Here is a 14,417-nt window from a genome sequence, read left to right on the forward strand (position 1 = left end):
CATGTAAGGCCACAGTTGATACCCGACTGGCACAACCGTCATGGCTCCAGCACCTCCGCTGAATGCCCAGAGCTACAGTTCCCGCTGCCATGAGGGACCGAAGACACAGCCAACAGTATGCTTTCTGAAGTGGCGCCAAGTTTGGCGGCAAGCCCTTCCATCCGGCAAGCCCTCCCAACTGGAGGACAGTGACAGCATAAGATCACCGCATATAGATACTTCCTGCCTCCTCCCACACCTCGTCAAAGCACTAGGGAACGTTGTGTTAAGTGGGGAGAAATTGTGGTAACTGGCACCACCAGGTGGCGCTACTCGTGGCAAACAGTGGAAAGGTGTAATAGTTCCAGGACGTACTTTTGGAAATGCGGTTGTTTGCTTTAAATCAGGGGTACAATCAGGACTCGACGGGAACCAAAGGTCAGTGGGTCGCCTCGCATTGGGCGCTCACGGGAAGACTACAAATGAAGCTGTGCAGGGTGATATGGGCTGGACTAGTTTTGAAGTGAGGCAAGCTCGCAGTAAAATTGAGTATGAAGAGCGGCTGAGGAATATGGAAGAAAGTAAATCGGCTGGGAGAGTGTTCAGATATCTGTACAGGAAAAACATTGATTCACAGTGGAGGAAAAGAACTAGGAAGCTTACCAGCAGGTATGCGGCCTGTAGGGTGGGTAACACAGCAACATAGAAGGTCAAGCGGAAAGTCAGAAAGCATGAAATAATCTCATGGGTGGCGACAATGGAAAAGAAACCTGCCATTAGTAACTACTTAAGAGGAAAAAACGAAATCAGGAAAGAAACAATTTATGATAAATCAAAGGGAAGCGCATTACTTTTCGAAGCGAGATTGGGATGCCTTAGAACACACATCTATAAAGCAAGATATAAGATGGAAGAAGAAGCATGTGCTTGCTGCGGTAAAGCTAGGGAGACTAAGGAGCATGTTTTATTAGGATGTGAAGACGTCTACCCAGCGGTCGATTTAGGCGCCACTGGCCCACTTGAAGCACTTGGGTTCAGCGAGAGCAGCGAGGAAAAGTAAACATGTCCGCAATAGGCATTAGTAAGAAGCGATTAGAGTATTGGTAACGCCAGAAGAAGTAAAGAAAGCCTTAGGAGCTACGCAAAGGGGGAAGGCAGCTGGGGAGGATCAGGTAACAGCAGATTTGTTGAAGGATGGTGGTCAGATTGTTCTAGAGAAACTGGCCACCCTGTATACGCAATGCCTCACAACCTCGAGCGTACCGGAATCTTGGAAGAACGCTAACATAATCCTAATCCATAAGAAAGGGGACGCCAAAGACTTGAAAAATTATAGACCGATCAGCTTACTGTCCGTTGCCTACGAAGTATTTACTAAGGTAATCGCAAATAGAATCAGGAACACCTTAGACTTCTGTCAACCAAAGGACCAGGCAGGATTCCGTAAAGGCTACTCATTAATAGACCATATTCACGCTATCAATCAGGTGATAGAAAAATGTGCAGAATATAACCAACCCTTATATATAGCTTTCATTGATTACAAGAAAGCGTTTGATTCAGTCGAAACCTCAGCAGTCATGGAGGCATTACGGAATCAGGGTGTAGATGAGCCATATGTAAAAATACTGGAAGATATCTATAGCGGCTCGACAGCCACCGTAGTCCTCTACAAAGAAAGCAACAAAATCCCAATAAAGAAAGGCGTCAGACAGGGAGATACGATCTCTCCAATGCTATTCACCGCATGTTTACAGGAGGTATTCAGAGACCTGGAGTGGGAAGAATGGGGGATAAAAGTTGATGCAGAATACCTTAGTAACTCAGGAGACCAATTGCAATGCATGCTCACTGACCTGGAGAGGCAAAGCAGGTGGGTGGGTCTGAAAATTAATCTGCAGAAAACTAAAGTAATGTTTAACAGTCTCGGAAAAGAACAGCAGTTTACGATAGGCAGCGAGGCACTGGAAGTGGTAAGGGAATACATCTACTTAGGGCAGGTAGTGACCACGGATCCGGATCATGAGTCTGAAATAACCAGAAGAATAAGAATGGGCTGGGGTGCGTTTGGCAGGCATTCTCAAATCATGAACAGCAGGTTGCCACTATCCCTCAAAAGGAAAGTGTATAACAGCTGTGTGTTACCAGTGCTCACATATGGGGCAGAAACCTGGAGGCTTACGAAAAGGGTTCTGCTGAAATTGAGGACGACGCAACGAGCTATGGAAAGAAGAATGATCGGTGTAACGTTAAGGGATAAGAAAAGAGCAGATTGGGTGAGGCAACAAACGCGGGTAAATGAGATCTTAGTTGAAATCAAGAAAAAGAAATGGGCATGGGCCAGACATGTAATGAGGAGGGAAGATAACCGATAGTCATTAAGGGTTACGGACTGGATTCCAAGGGAAGGGAAGCGAAGCAGGGGGCGGCAGAAAGTTAGGTGGGCGGATGACATTAAGACGTTTGCAGAAACAACATGGCCACAATTAGTACATGACCGGGGTAGTTCGAGAAGTATGCCCTGCAGTGGGCGTAACTAGGCTGCTGCTGATGATGATGATGATGAGAGTATTGGTGGAAGAAAAGTAGGGCAACGACAAAAAACGGAGATGTACAAAAGCACAGTTCGAAATAGGGGATCAGAAAATTTGGGTGGGCTAGTTCATAGTGTTTTTTTTTCCCTCTTTTTTATTATTTAACCTAGGTAGGACATAAGGCAGTATAATAGCAAGAGCTTGGTGGCGCAACCCACCGCCCCATCTCAAAAGGGACGCTCATAACATCCATCCATGTACAATCATAACATCCATCCATCCATCCATGTACAGTAAAAGGCAAGAGCGCGTGACCTGTGTAGTCACTGTGCCTACGCCCCTGACAATGCTACTACTATGTTCTGACTACCGCGCGCTATGATTGCCGGCCCAGTCACCACACATCGCTGTATTGCATCAGACCTGACATTCAGCATTGTATAATTCGTAACCCGTGCGTGCTTTCTGCGGTTCAAAGCCATCGATGAGGATAACAAAGCTGGAGTTGGCATCATTGCTGGTAGTGGTGATTTCTTTCAGTGAAAAACATGGCAACGAACTGCAGGAAGCTTGGTAGTATAAATGTCAAAGCAGCAAAGCCTAGTGTTACCACAATGGTTGGCAGTGTATTTGTGTGCAAGAGGAATGATTCTAGTTTGTGAGGTGGCAGTGTTGGCATCTTTGATTAATGTCGTTCTGGGATAGCAAAGAGCTTTAGTGTCTGTAATTTCAGACATTCTTATACATTGGCTATATGAAGCCTTTTGATGCCGCACCAGCAGGGCGTACACTGACATGATTATGATCGCAGTGGCAATAACGTCATTATTGCCTGGCATGACTCACTCTAAAAACAGAGGTGCAAGTGCGCAAACGCAGCTCCGATCCATCAGCAGACGAAGAGAAGAGCATCTCACAGCTATATGCAGATTTAACTCTTTCACAACCGTGCCCATTCAAATCGATCAGTTTGATTGACACATTTCAAGTTCAAATTCTCGCGTGGCTTGTGAGCGCCTAGCACCATCTAGGTTAGAAAGTGGCAAACACGCAATGTGATCCGCTATGTCTTGTTGGTTTTTTGCTTTCCGGTGCATTTCCCCACGGCGCAAAAAGTTTTGTATTGTCAGGCGAGCGCGTCGATCATGGCGTTGTCATCACGCGCAGTGTTTCTCGCCAATTGAGCGCTTCTATAGCTGATTTTGCGGATGAAATCAGTAGTAGTGAGCCTGAAGAAGATGTCGTTCAGCACAGAGGACGAGGATGCATCAAATCAAGCCGGAATATCCAGTGTGTGAGCGTCTGCTCTGGGTGCGGCGCACATTTTGATTCCTAATAAATAGTTATGGGTGGTGGAGCATGTACACACAGCCATATTATGTATTTTCAGGCTCAACGTCATACGGACATGATTTCTTGCCAGCAGCTGTAAAGCGCATACAGTTTTTTCCTAGAAGAAACCCGGGGGTCGAAGTTGGCAGCGCGCTCCGGAGTAACGCACAGCACTTCATACAAGCCATTGATATCTTCCAACTATTTTTCACTGCAGACCTAATCAACATTATCTGCGAAAACACAACCAAATATGTGTGGACGCATATTTTAGAGACGCAGACCTACGCAGAAAACGACAGCTCATGGAAAAATTTCAGTCGCGGTGAAGTAATGCAATGCATCGCAATCCTGATCTACATGGGAATTGTGGAACTGCCTCGCCTCCATCTCTAGTGGAATACCTCGGAGTTATTTTTAGGCCTAATTTCTCCAAAGATTATGCCCAAAAGCCGATTTTTTTTCGTTCCTTGCCTTTCTCAGTGTCATGGACACAGAGAAAACTCACCCTGTTTGCGATGGCAAGCTGCACAGGATCACACATCTACTGCAGCATATGTATGACGTATCAGGTCAGCTTTTCCAGCCATAGCGAAATTTGTGTGTGGAAGAACGAATGGTTAAATTAAAAGGACGATCAGGAATTCGGCAGTATGTGCGTGACAAGGGGCCAAATGGGGGTATAAGCTATGGGTCCTCGCTGACTCAAGGACAGGCTACAATTCAGTGTTTACACCAAGAAACGAGAAACGCCCAGCTCAAAGGGACTGGCTTATGACATTGTAACCCGCCTGTGTGATGTATATTTGGATAAAGGCTACATCAGCTACCTTGACAACTTCTACACGTCCACCTCCCTCTTTGAACATCTTCTTGAAATGAAAACTCTCTCTTGCAGATCAAATCGCAAAGATCGGCGTGGATTTCCCTCCCAGTTGAAAGACTTCATTTGGTAGAAAACAGCAACTCGAGAGGACATTCGCTGGCTACGGTGCCGTGATGTGCTGTACTTGCAGTGGAAAGACAAGCACACTGTAAACATGATAAGCACAGCACACGCTGCCAACAATCACGTCACTGCAATGCGAAAAGGGAACAGAGGAGACCAATGGACAAAGCCCCCCATCAGGAAATCGCTCTTGATAGAAGACTACAATAAGGCATGCTTGGTGTTGACAAATCCGGTCAACTTATTGCTTCTTATAGTGTCTTGATGAAGGGCCTCAGGCGGTGGAAGATGCTGTTCTTCCACTGCATTGACATTGCTGTCGTCAACAGCTTCATAATTTTCCGAGAACACAGGGAACATCACCCTGAGAGAGAGGAGCTCTCTAGAAAGGCTGGCTTTGACCAGCTTGCATTTCAAATTGACCTGGTAAACCAGATTTTTGGGATGGACGACAGACATAGTCACCCTCTCCCACCTCCAAAGAAGTCTGAGCACAAGCCCCAGGTGCAAGGAAAGCGCCGTAACTGCAAGCTCTGCTACGAGAAAAACGAAGTCAAGATGAAGATGGCAGTTTTTTGTGAGCCATGCAGTGTGTATCTATGTTTCGTTCCGATGAGGGACTGCTTTGGAAAATGGCACGCTGCCCAACCACGCTAACTTTTTTTTTTTTTTTTTCAGAAAGGGCAGTTTTCCACAAAGCTTTCTGAAACTTGTGTCATCTTTTTAGAACATAATAGGCTACAAAATGTATATCTTCAAATTCTTTCACTATCAATATTTTTAAAGTTGCGCACCTTTTTCAAGCAGAATGATATCCTCAATGCATAAATTTTTACATTATAAAAATATTTTCTCTAACTTGTGTAATAAATATAATGCAACATTTATGTTATTGAATAGGAAGTTCTTTTAGCCACATTTTGATACCAAACAATTTAAATAAGGCATTACTGCCTAGCCACCAAAATATATATCCTTCCAGCTACTAAAAACTGCCTGTTTTCCCATAGTAGCGAAAGAGTTAAAGAGGGGTGGCAAGATTTTCATGCTGTCATGTGATTGCCACAGCAGCATTTCACTGCTGCAGGCATGCCACATGCGTTTTCCCTCTGGTGTGGCTGGGGCTGAAGGGCTCAGCGAAAGGAACGGTGACATTGCTAAGAGCGACTTGGCATGCTGCGGCTTGCTTTCATTGGAGGGGTTTTCATCAAAATTGCACAAGTGGCCCCCACAGCATTTTCTTCCGCACTTCTGGCACACCACAATGGAGTGATGTTAATTCAGGTGACAACGATGGCTGCTAGCGTGGGGGCACACCCGTATGCTCTGGCCCTGGACCCATATGCACGGCAGCTGTTCTGGAGCTGCAGCCAGGGCAACCTGATCAACATCAGCTCACTGGACGGTGGGCGCCCGCTGGGCATCTTGCTGGCATCAGGCAAGGACCGCCCGAGACACCTTGCTCTGCACCCACTCCTGGGGTGAGCCACCCTTTCGATCTCATTCTTGCAGAGTGCAGTCGGTTGTAGGAAAATGCCATTCACAGTAATGTCAGATTGACCATTTTTCTCTGGTGCAGTAGGCAAAATGTCAATGAGCATAGTGCAGACAATGGTTTGTGTTACCTAATAGATCGACTGCCTAGACAAAATCAAAAATTTTTTTCACGAAAGTGCAAAACAGCAGAGCCCGCTTATCCACATCAGTCGCAGCTTCAGCAGCATCACTGGTAGGCTTTTGCTTCCAACTGTTTCATTCCATTAAAAAAGGTTCAACAGAAGTTGAGTGTGAAGCAGGTGCTCGCCTACTGGCCACTATCCTGCATGTCATTCCTTCCAGCGTGAGTTTGTCAGTGTTTTCCGATGAATTCAATTTTTATTGACATGTATCGTACAGTGAATCATACAAAGAATGTGTCCAGTTGCACAATACTCTCGGGACATGTGAAAAACAGGAGAGGGACATTTCAGCTCGGACAGAGCATGGCCTCGACAGTGTGTCCTTGTGCTAATAGAGAAAGCTTGAAAAACAACGAGATAGGCATCCTTGTAGACGAAATAATGAACAATGTCATTAAGCTTTTGGAATAACATGGCAGCAACACCATGAGTCCCTGTAACAGCTGTACGAAATACAGTAACACCGTGCTGCACCTAAACGGGGCAGCTGGCAAAGGCAGAAATGTTTACTGGTTATACCACTGGCTACAGGCACCAACTTCGCACGGCCTCTCTTCCTCTTAGGCAGCTGTCATGCGCGAAGCCACTTCCTACCGTAAAAGGACCTGACATTCATTCCCTGCTAAAAAATGAGGCAATTTCTTGGTCCTTAAACAGCATGTTGCTACAGCCTTGGAGTGTTGGAAATGCTGAATGTTGCAAATTCGCAACATATCGTAGCCAAAGCAGCGATGCAAAAATTAACTGCATTCTCAAGCTTCCTATAGACCTGTTCATCAGGCAAGGAGAAAAAGACGCCGCAAGCCTTTCCTCCTCTCTGGTTTGTGTGGTCTGGTGCAGCGCTGCTTGAAAATATTACTATCGCATGCTGCGGAACGATTTTGAGATGTTTTAGATTGTATCTTTTGAAATTTTTTCAATGTTCGTTCGTGCAAGGTCGTCAGAAAAGCCTTTTGGTGCATTGGTAACTACAGTACGCGGAAGTATCTCTTGGGGGCGCAAACGTGTGATGCACATTATCAGCCGCAGTGTGTGTGTTTTGTGAACTATTTTGCGTATATCGGTTTTAATTCGATGAAGAGAACCGGTGTTCCTGCATTACCATGGTAAATCCGCTCACCATCTGATCACTTGGCTTAGGGACTAAAACATAAGAGCGCATGCACGGCCAACCTAAGGCAACCATCTAAGCGGCAGGCGCTAGCATATATTTTTGATACACCGGCATCATTCTTGCGCATTTGAAGTCTAGTAGGCTTGAAATCACTATATGTCTACGCTAGCCTCCTGCATGAGGCTGATGGCTTTGCTCAAAACAGCGACCACTCTGGTTGGTGAACCAGCATGATAGCCTACATATATAAGCTGTTGTGCTTCAGCCTTGCTTTTTTGCTCTGTAAAGCTGTAATATGTAAGAGGGATCGCATGAAAAGAATGCGGTGGCTATTTTTGAGGACAAAATTTTCGTAATACATGTGAGTGCAACGTAGAGAACGAAACGAGCACAAAAAAAAAAAACATTCGGTATCATCCTCTTTCTTGAAAAAAAAAAGGAGAAAATGGGCTAACACGACAGTACGACCGCCCGTAGTCACACCGCACAATGTTTATAGAGCTATAAACAAGCTATAAAAAAAGATTAAGTGCCTTAACAGTTATCTCTCACGTAGACCGGCACATGTACCCGACTGACACGTGGTGATACCGTTCCTGAGCTTGCGCAGATGAGTTTTGTGTCTTCTTTGTTTTTTTGCCTCAGTGCTCCCTTCAGTTGATAGTTGGCGTTCGTGTTGTCCACTTCTCTACTCTTGTGTCCTGTCTGCACGTCTCACCTCGTTTTTTGCATAATTAACTTTTCTCTAAATGTTGCAATGGTTGTGCAGTCTTTCTTGACTGCTTTTCAGAGTGATTCTCCAAAGACATCTTTTTTTAGCGAAAGAGCTTGAAACTGTCTTGAGGAGCCTCCTTGCAAGGTTTGTAAAGCGCTCGGTATTGACAGAAGCCACGAGCATCACGAAACTGCTGCGAATTGATGTTCATGATACTGCCAATTACGCATCACTTGAGAAAGTGGACGTTGGACGGGTGGCTGAGAAGATCTTAAAGAGCGGAAGAGCGAGTACCAAGTGTGTTCTTGAATTTAGGGGTAAGTGTCGGAAGTTCATTGTGAACATGATCCTGAAAATTATGGAGAGAAGTCCTATTAGGTACCCTCTGGTTCGAGGGTTGTCATGTTTCGACCCCAGAGAGATGTCAAAGACAGAAATGTGCCTTGGGAAGCTGAAAGTTGTTCTTAACTGTTTAATTGACAGCAAGCTTCTCTCTGAGCACAACAGCGATATTGCGTGTGCACTGCACATTCAGTTCCGCCAAGAAAAACGGCATGAACTGCAAAACTATGAAAGAGACCAGTGACCACAGAACTTCAAATAACGCCATGACAGCAGTTTCCCAGTGGTGCAAGGACTGGCAGATCGATACCAATCTAAAAAAGTCCGTTCCCTTATCTATAACCAGAAAAGAACATACATCAGCCTTCTAGTACAGTCGCCGACTGATTTTCCGGACTCAAATTCGGACATGCCCGATTATTCGGTCAGCTTAGCGGCACCGCCATTATCCTTATAGACCATAATGTATAACAACTGCCGAAAGTTCGGACACCTTGCAACTTCTCGTCTGATTTTTTGGACACTCCTTGAGCCAACTTGACCGAGAGCACCATGCACCGACTCTGACCGATGCATGGTTCGACTTGCTGATCACCATTTTTGTTTTGAACAAAAATGGTGATCCAAAATGGTTTCCAGTGGCGCCACTTCGTGGGGCAGCAAGGAGCCCCACGAAGTGGCGCTACTGGAAATCCCCGCTTATCATCATCGTTTCTGCTCGGTTCAATAGAGTGGCTCTACAGCAGTTCTGGTTTCAGCTTAGTAAGCCATGTCAAGACAATCCAGCAGCCAATTTGTTTCTTTGCGCACGACGCTGCGAGCAGGCCACGTTTTTAGTTTGTGCGACTGGTGTTGGCACGGTAGTGTTTGCTTTGTGTGCTGTGTCGAGGTTTCGGTGATCGAACGCGGCATACCTAAACATCGCGTCAAGTGTCTAATGGCGCCGACAGTGCTCGCGCAGACTGAGCTGGGGAATGCCGGCAAGCGGGTGCTGGGAGGCCTAGGATTTGTCGCCTTCCGCAGTGGTTGAATTGCAATTCCGGACACCGTCTCATTTGACAGTTTCACAGGTGTTGACACTGCTGTATTGACATGCGCAGAACTCGACGACGGCTAGATCATTTGTCAGGTTTCTGTTGCACCACCGGACGATGACTCCGAGTCGGAAGATAACGCTCCATGCGCTACGCTGCCGTCGCATGCGAAGCGTGTACAAGCAGTGACTGTGCTTTCAGCCGCCTATAGTAACCGTACAACCCTCTCTGACATTCAGGCTTATATGATTGCGCGTAAACGGAACAGCGTGCAACGGCGCATTCACAATTTCTTGAAGCCTACTGCCGAGCCCGAATAAGTCTGTGGAAATAAAGGATTTCATTTTTTTTTTCTTAATCTTTTTCTTTCTTTTCTTTTCTTAATCTTAATTTTCGGACACTTGTTTATTCGGACATTTCCCCAAACATGATTTTGGCTTCTAGCGCAAAGTGAAACGGTGTTAGGAATGGCCGTACGGGGGTGGCAACGTGGCAGCTTTCAGCCCGCTGCGCGTGTTCCAACCCCCCCAGACGAGGCGCCTTCTGAGAACTACGGATGGCAGGCGGCCACGTGGCGCGCGGGCAGCTCTGGAATGTGGTGCGCCGCCGCGCCACCCGGGACGGCTCAAAGTTCTACGAGGCCCTCGGTCGACGACACCGCGGGTTATACCGAGAGTTCTACAAAGCCCTCGAACGCGTTAGCCTTTGTGTGTGTAGGCTCGAACGTGTTAGCCTTTGTGTGTGTGGGCTGTACTGCGGGGCAGCGGCAAGTTTACCATGATTGGACGCACATTCCCGACCATTCGTGCTCCGTCCACGCCGAACGATGACGTCGAACTATGACGTCAAGCGGAGGCTTATAAGCAGCGTTTGCAGACTGCTAGAGTGTGCTCGTGCTCGTGTCGTGCTCGTCGTAAGGAGCTGAGTGCTCGATGTTATGCTGAAAATGTAGTAGTGAGCTGTGTGCTCGAATGCTGTTTCGCTGAATGTTAATCTTGCGGGCTCCATATGGGAGTCGCGCTAGACTACCAATGTACCTCATGTTATAAAATGTAAATGCTGCCATTAAATCCTGCGCGCCTAGTCCTGTGGCCCCAAGTTTCTCCGATCGTCCTACAAGTACGACCGCTCCAACACCGACGAATCCGACAACTGAATGGCAGCGGAGGGATCCGACTACGGCTCCTAGATCGGCCTACGACTCGGGAGACAACAACGGCAGCTGACGGACGTTGGCACATGGTGACCGACCGGCATCCTGATCAAGTTGGAGGCGACTTGGGCGACCACCTCTTGCAACTGACTGGATACGGCGGGGAAGGACTGGTGATATGGTGCTGCTTCAGTGGGTAAGCGTTTGGTTTTGGCTGTAAGATTTACCAGGCTTCAATTTCCCTGTGTTTTTGGATTTGATTCGCTGGGGATCTTTTACTTGTATTTTGATTTGCGTGGGTATCGCAACAAGTATTGTGTGACAGCAGAACCAAAGCTTAAAGTAGCGACCATGGTCCTAATGTGTTTGACGAGAGCTGACCTGTTGTGGTTGTGTGAGGAGATCGAGGTAAACGTAGAGGAGGACTTGACGGAAGCAGAAATTCGTAAGGCAATGATTCAAAATTCATAGAACAAATGGGCAAACGAATTCAAAGCAAAAAGCGGGAACAGGAAGCAATTAGCCAGGAACAGGAAGAATTTAAGCAAGAACAGGAAGAAGCTAGGCAGGAACTGAAAAGCATTTCACAGGAAAAAGGCCTAACAGAAGTAAGAAGGCAGTACATTGAGGCATTGACCATAAAGATTGAAGGTTTCGAGCAGTTAATCGAACAAAGTCAACAGCGGCTTGAAAAATCTGTAGGCTGGACGCAGCGAAAGTGGCAGGATGTCGACAGCAGATTTCAGTCGAAAGCCGAGAGTAGTAGTACCTGTGAGAATAGCAGCATGTTCATAGGTGAACTCGAAGTGCTAGCAGCTAACGATGCCTTAGTGGCAACAGAGGCCGTTAAAGGCCAGAGTGAGAGCGACGAGGTGCTGTGCCAACAGAGGACTGTAGAGACAGCTAGGCCAGCTGCGAACAACAGTTACCGCGTGTGTGCGTCGCATCTCATGGTATCGAGGTCGTTAGCAAGGTACAGGGTACTGTTGACTTGACAGACGCGAGCACCCATGTCGAGTCAGATCTGCGTGCAGAAGAGAAAGGCCAGCTGAACGGTGCAGTTGAGAGTAGTTCTCGGGATGGCGAGCTCCGTAGCTCACGAGAAAACAACTGCATTGTCCAGGGATCGGTGCGGCTCTCCGCCAGTCTAGGTAGCCTAGAGAGGGATGATTCAGTTATTAATCATTCGGACTGTGCGCGTGAGACAGCGATCGATACCGACGGGCTGTGTGCCGATGCACAGCGTGCGCTGGGCAATGTAGTAGGGGGCAGTTCGCAAGAGTGCGAGTTGTCTAACTCGAGTAAAGCCTGCTGCATTGTGCCAGAGTCGGTTGAGCTGTCCGCCAGTCGAGGCAGAGATAATGTTGATTTAAATGAAAATCAATCACACTGTGCGGGTAAGAGACCGATCTGGGCCGACGAAATGTGTAACGGCCAGCACGAGGCGCGAGATGACGGCATGAAAGAGAGTTCGAGGAGAAAGCGCCGCAGAAAGAAGCGCCGAAAAGATCGGAATGCGGTGACTAATGTAGCGAAGCCAAAGACGGCGACAAGCGCGAGAAGGCAGGGCGCGGAGAAAAGAAAGGTGCGGTCGTCACGGACGATGTTGACGCATCGAACAAGTTCGAGCCACCGGTCAAAGGGGGACCGAGAAGCTTGTTCTGCACGGACGCGGACAAAGGGCACGGGGCAGTCAAATTCCTCGTCGTTCCGTCGTTCTCTTCGAAGCTTAGCGTGCAGTTCAAAGAAGCGCAAGGTGGCAAGACGAGACCAGGTGGGGAGTAGCGACGCGGTCAGTCGAGGTCCTGTTGAAAGCGGGGCGGGAGGACGCAAATTGGCAGGAGACCGTAACGTCTTGGGGGCGCTGATAGTGAGTCAGCCCTTTTGTTGTTCCTCCGTAGCCAGAGTAGCTTGTAAAGTGCGACCACCACGGGTCCGGCTGAAAGTATGAGTCAGTCGTAAGCAATCGGGAACGGGAAGCCAAGAGAGCTTCCACAGAAGTGAAACGTGTTTTGTTTTATTTTTGAACATTTGCAAATTTTCGTGATTTGAGACTGGGAGCTCTTTCAATATGTAAGGTTTGAGCTTTGTTTGTGTTTTCGTTTGAGAAGCTCCGTGATTTGAAAGACGCGTTTTATGTAAACCTGTAGTCTCGCGAGATGTTCATTAATAAGTATATAGGCTTTCTTTTTTTGTGTGTATGTGAGTAACCTGAAGGTCAAGGTTATTGTCAAAAGGCCTATGGTAACGCGCCTGTGTTATTTAACCTTCTTTCTTTTTAAGTGTTTTTGAATTCTAAGGTTAAGCGCGTAGGTATTCAGTAAGTGCGGGATTTGCACTGAGAAAAGCTCTTAGGTCTATTAGCGCGTGTCCTGTGCGGACGGAAGGAAGCAGAAGGTTTTTGACTGGGTTGCTCGTGTATGTCGAGGGCAACCGTATTCTGACTTCTCTAGTACGCGTGCGAAGAGCTAGTTAGTAAAAGACACATTTGTTCAAAGGTTCCTCTGTGTTACGTAAGTTACGCAAGTGTGGTTGTTTGTTTAAGGAACGTGTCCTGTGTGGATTAAAGGAACAAATGTGAGTCAGCGTGATGAAAACTTTGTATGATGCAAGCACGTGTTCGGAATAGGGACCTCAAACTTAGCGCGTTTGTGATGACGTACCTGTAGAGTTGGCCAGACGGTTCAGTGGCAGCAGTACATGAGATAAGTACGCCACTGTGATAGGGTAGTAACAGGCTGTTCGCGAAGTTAGGCTGCTGGAGTTATGTTTGAGTATTGGTGTTTGAAAGCGTTCGGTTTAATTCTGCGTAACCCTTTACTCTTGAGCAGCGCGACGGCCGGGTTTGGTCGAGCTCAGGAGGAACGCGAACGCTCGCTTTGGTGGCACGAAATTTTGGGGCAAAATTTGGGATTCCCAGTTGAGTGACTTGCATGGAAATTGTGATAGGAGGCCTGGTGGGTTAGCAGCTAATTCCGGGCGTTTGAACGCTGAGCGGTATTGTGTTGCCGGGTCGACTCTTCTGTGCCAGTTGTTGTGAGATGGTTGAAGGCATTCCAAGTACGCAGGGGTTGCAGAGAGCAAAGCCGTCATCTTGCTCGCCAGCCATTCTCTTCCTGCCCAGCGGTTGCCAGCACTGGCCAGCCGAGATTTTCCGGGCCATGGAGGAGCTGTTAGGAATGGCCGTACGGGGGTGGCAACGTGGCAGCTTTCAGCCTGCTGCGCGTGTTCCAACCCCCCCAGACGAGGCGCCTTCTGAGAACTACGGATGACAGGCGGCCACGTGGCGCGCGGGCAGCTCTGGAATGTGGTGCGCCGCCGCGCCACCCGGGACGGCTCAAAGTTCTACGAGGCCCTCGGTCGACGACACCGCGGGTTATACCGAGAGTTCTACAAAGCCCTCGAACGCGTTAGCCTTTGTGTGTGTAGGCTCGAACGTGTTAGCCTTTGTGTGTGTGGGCTGTACTGCGGGGCGGCGGCAAGTTTACCATGATTGGACGCACATTCCCGACCATTCGTGCTCCGTCCACGCCGAACGATGACGTCGAACTATGACGTCAAGCGGAGGCTTATAAGCAGCGTTTGC

General features: G+C 47.7%; 1 protein-coding gene across 2 annotated transcripts in view; it reads left to right on the forward strand.

Moving 5' to 3' along the window:
* arr (low-density lipoprotein receptor-related protein 6) overlaps positions 1–14,417 on the forward strand; it is a 319,317-nt gene that overhangs the window by 259,890 nt on the left and 45,010 nt on the right. For both annotated transcript variants that reach the window (XM_065450135.1, XM_065450136.1), the window contains one exon: positions 6,079–6,275. In XM_065450135.1, the coding sequence (XP_065306207.1) occupies positions 6,079–6,275 (197 nt within the window). The remainder of the gene's footprint in view (positions 1–6,078; positions 6,276–14,417) is intronic.

This window comes from Dermacentor albipictus, chromosome 3 (assembly GCF_038994185.2).
Source record: "Dermacentor albipictus isolate Rhodes 1998 colony chromosome 3, USDA_Dalb.pri_finalv2, whole genome shotgun sequence".
NCBI classification, from domain to species: Eukaryota; Metazoa; Arthropoda; class Arachnida; order Ixodida; family Ixodidae; genus Dermacentor; species Dermacentor albipictus.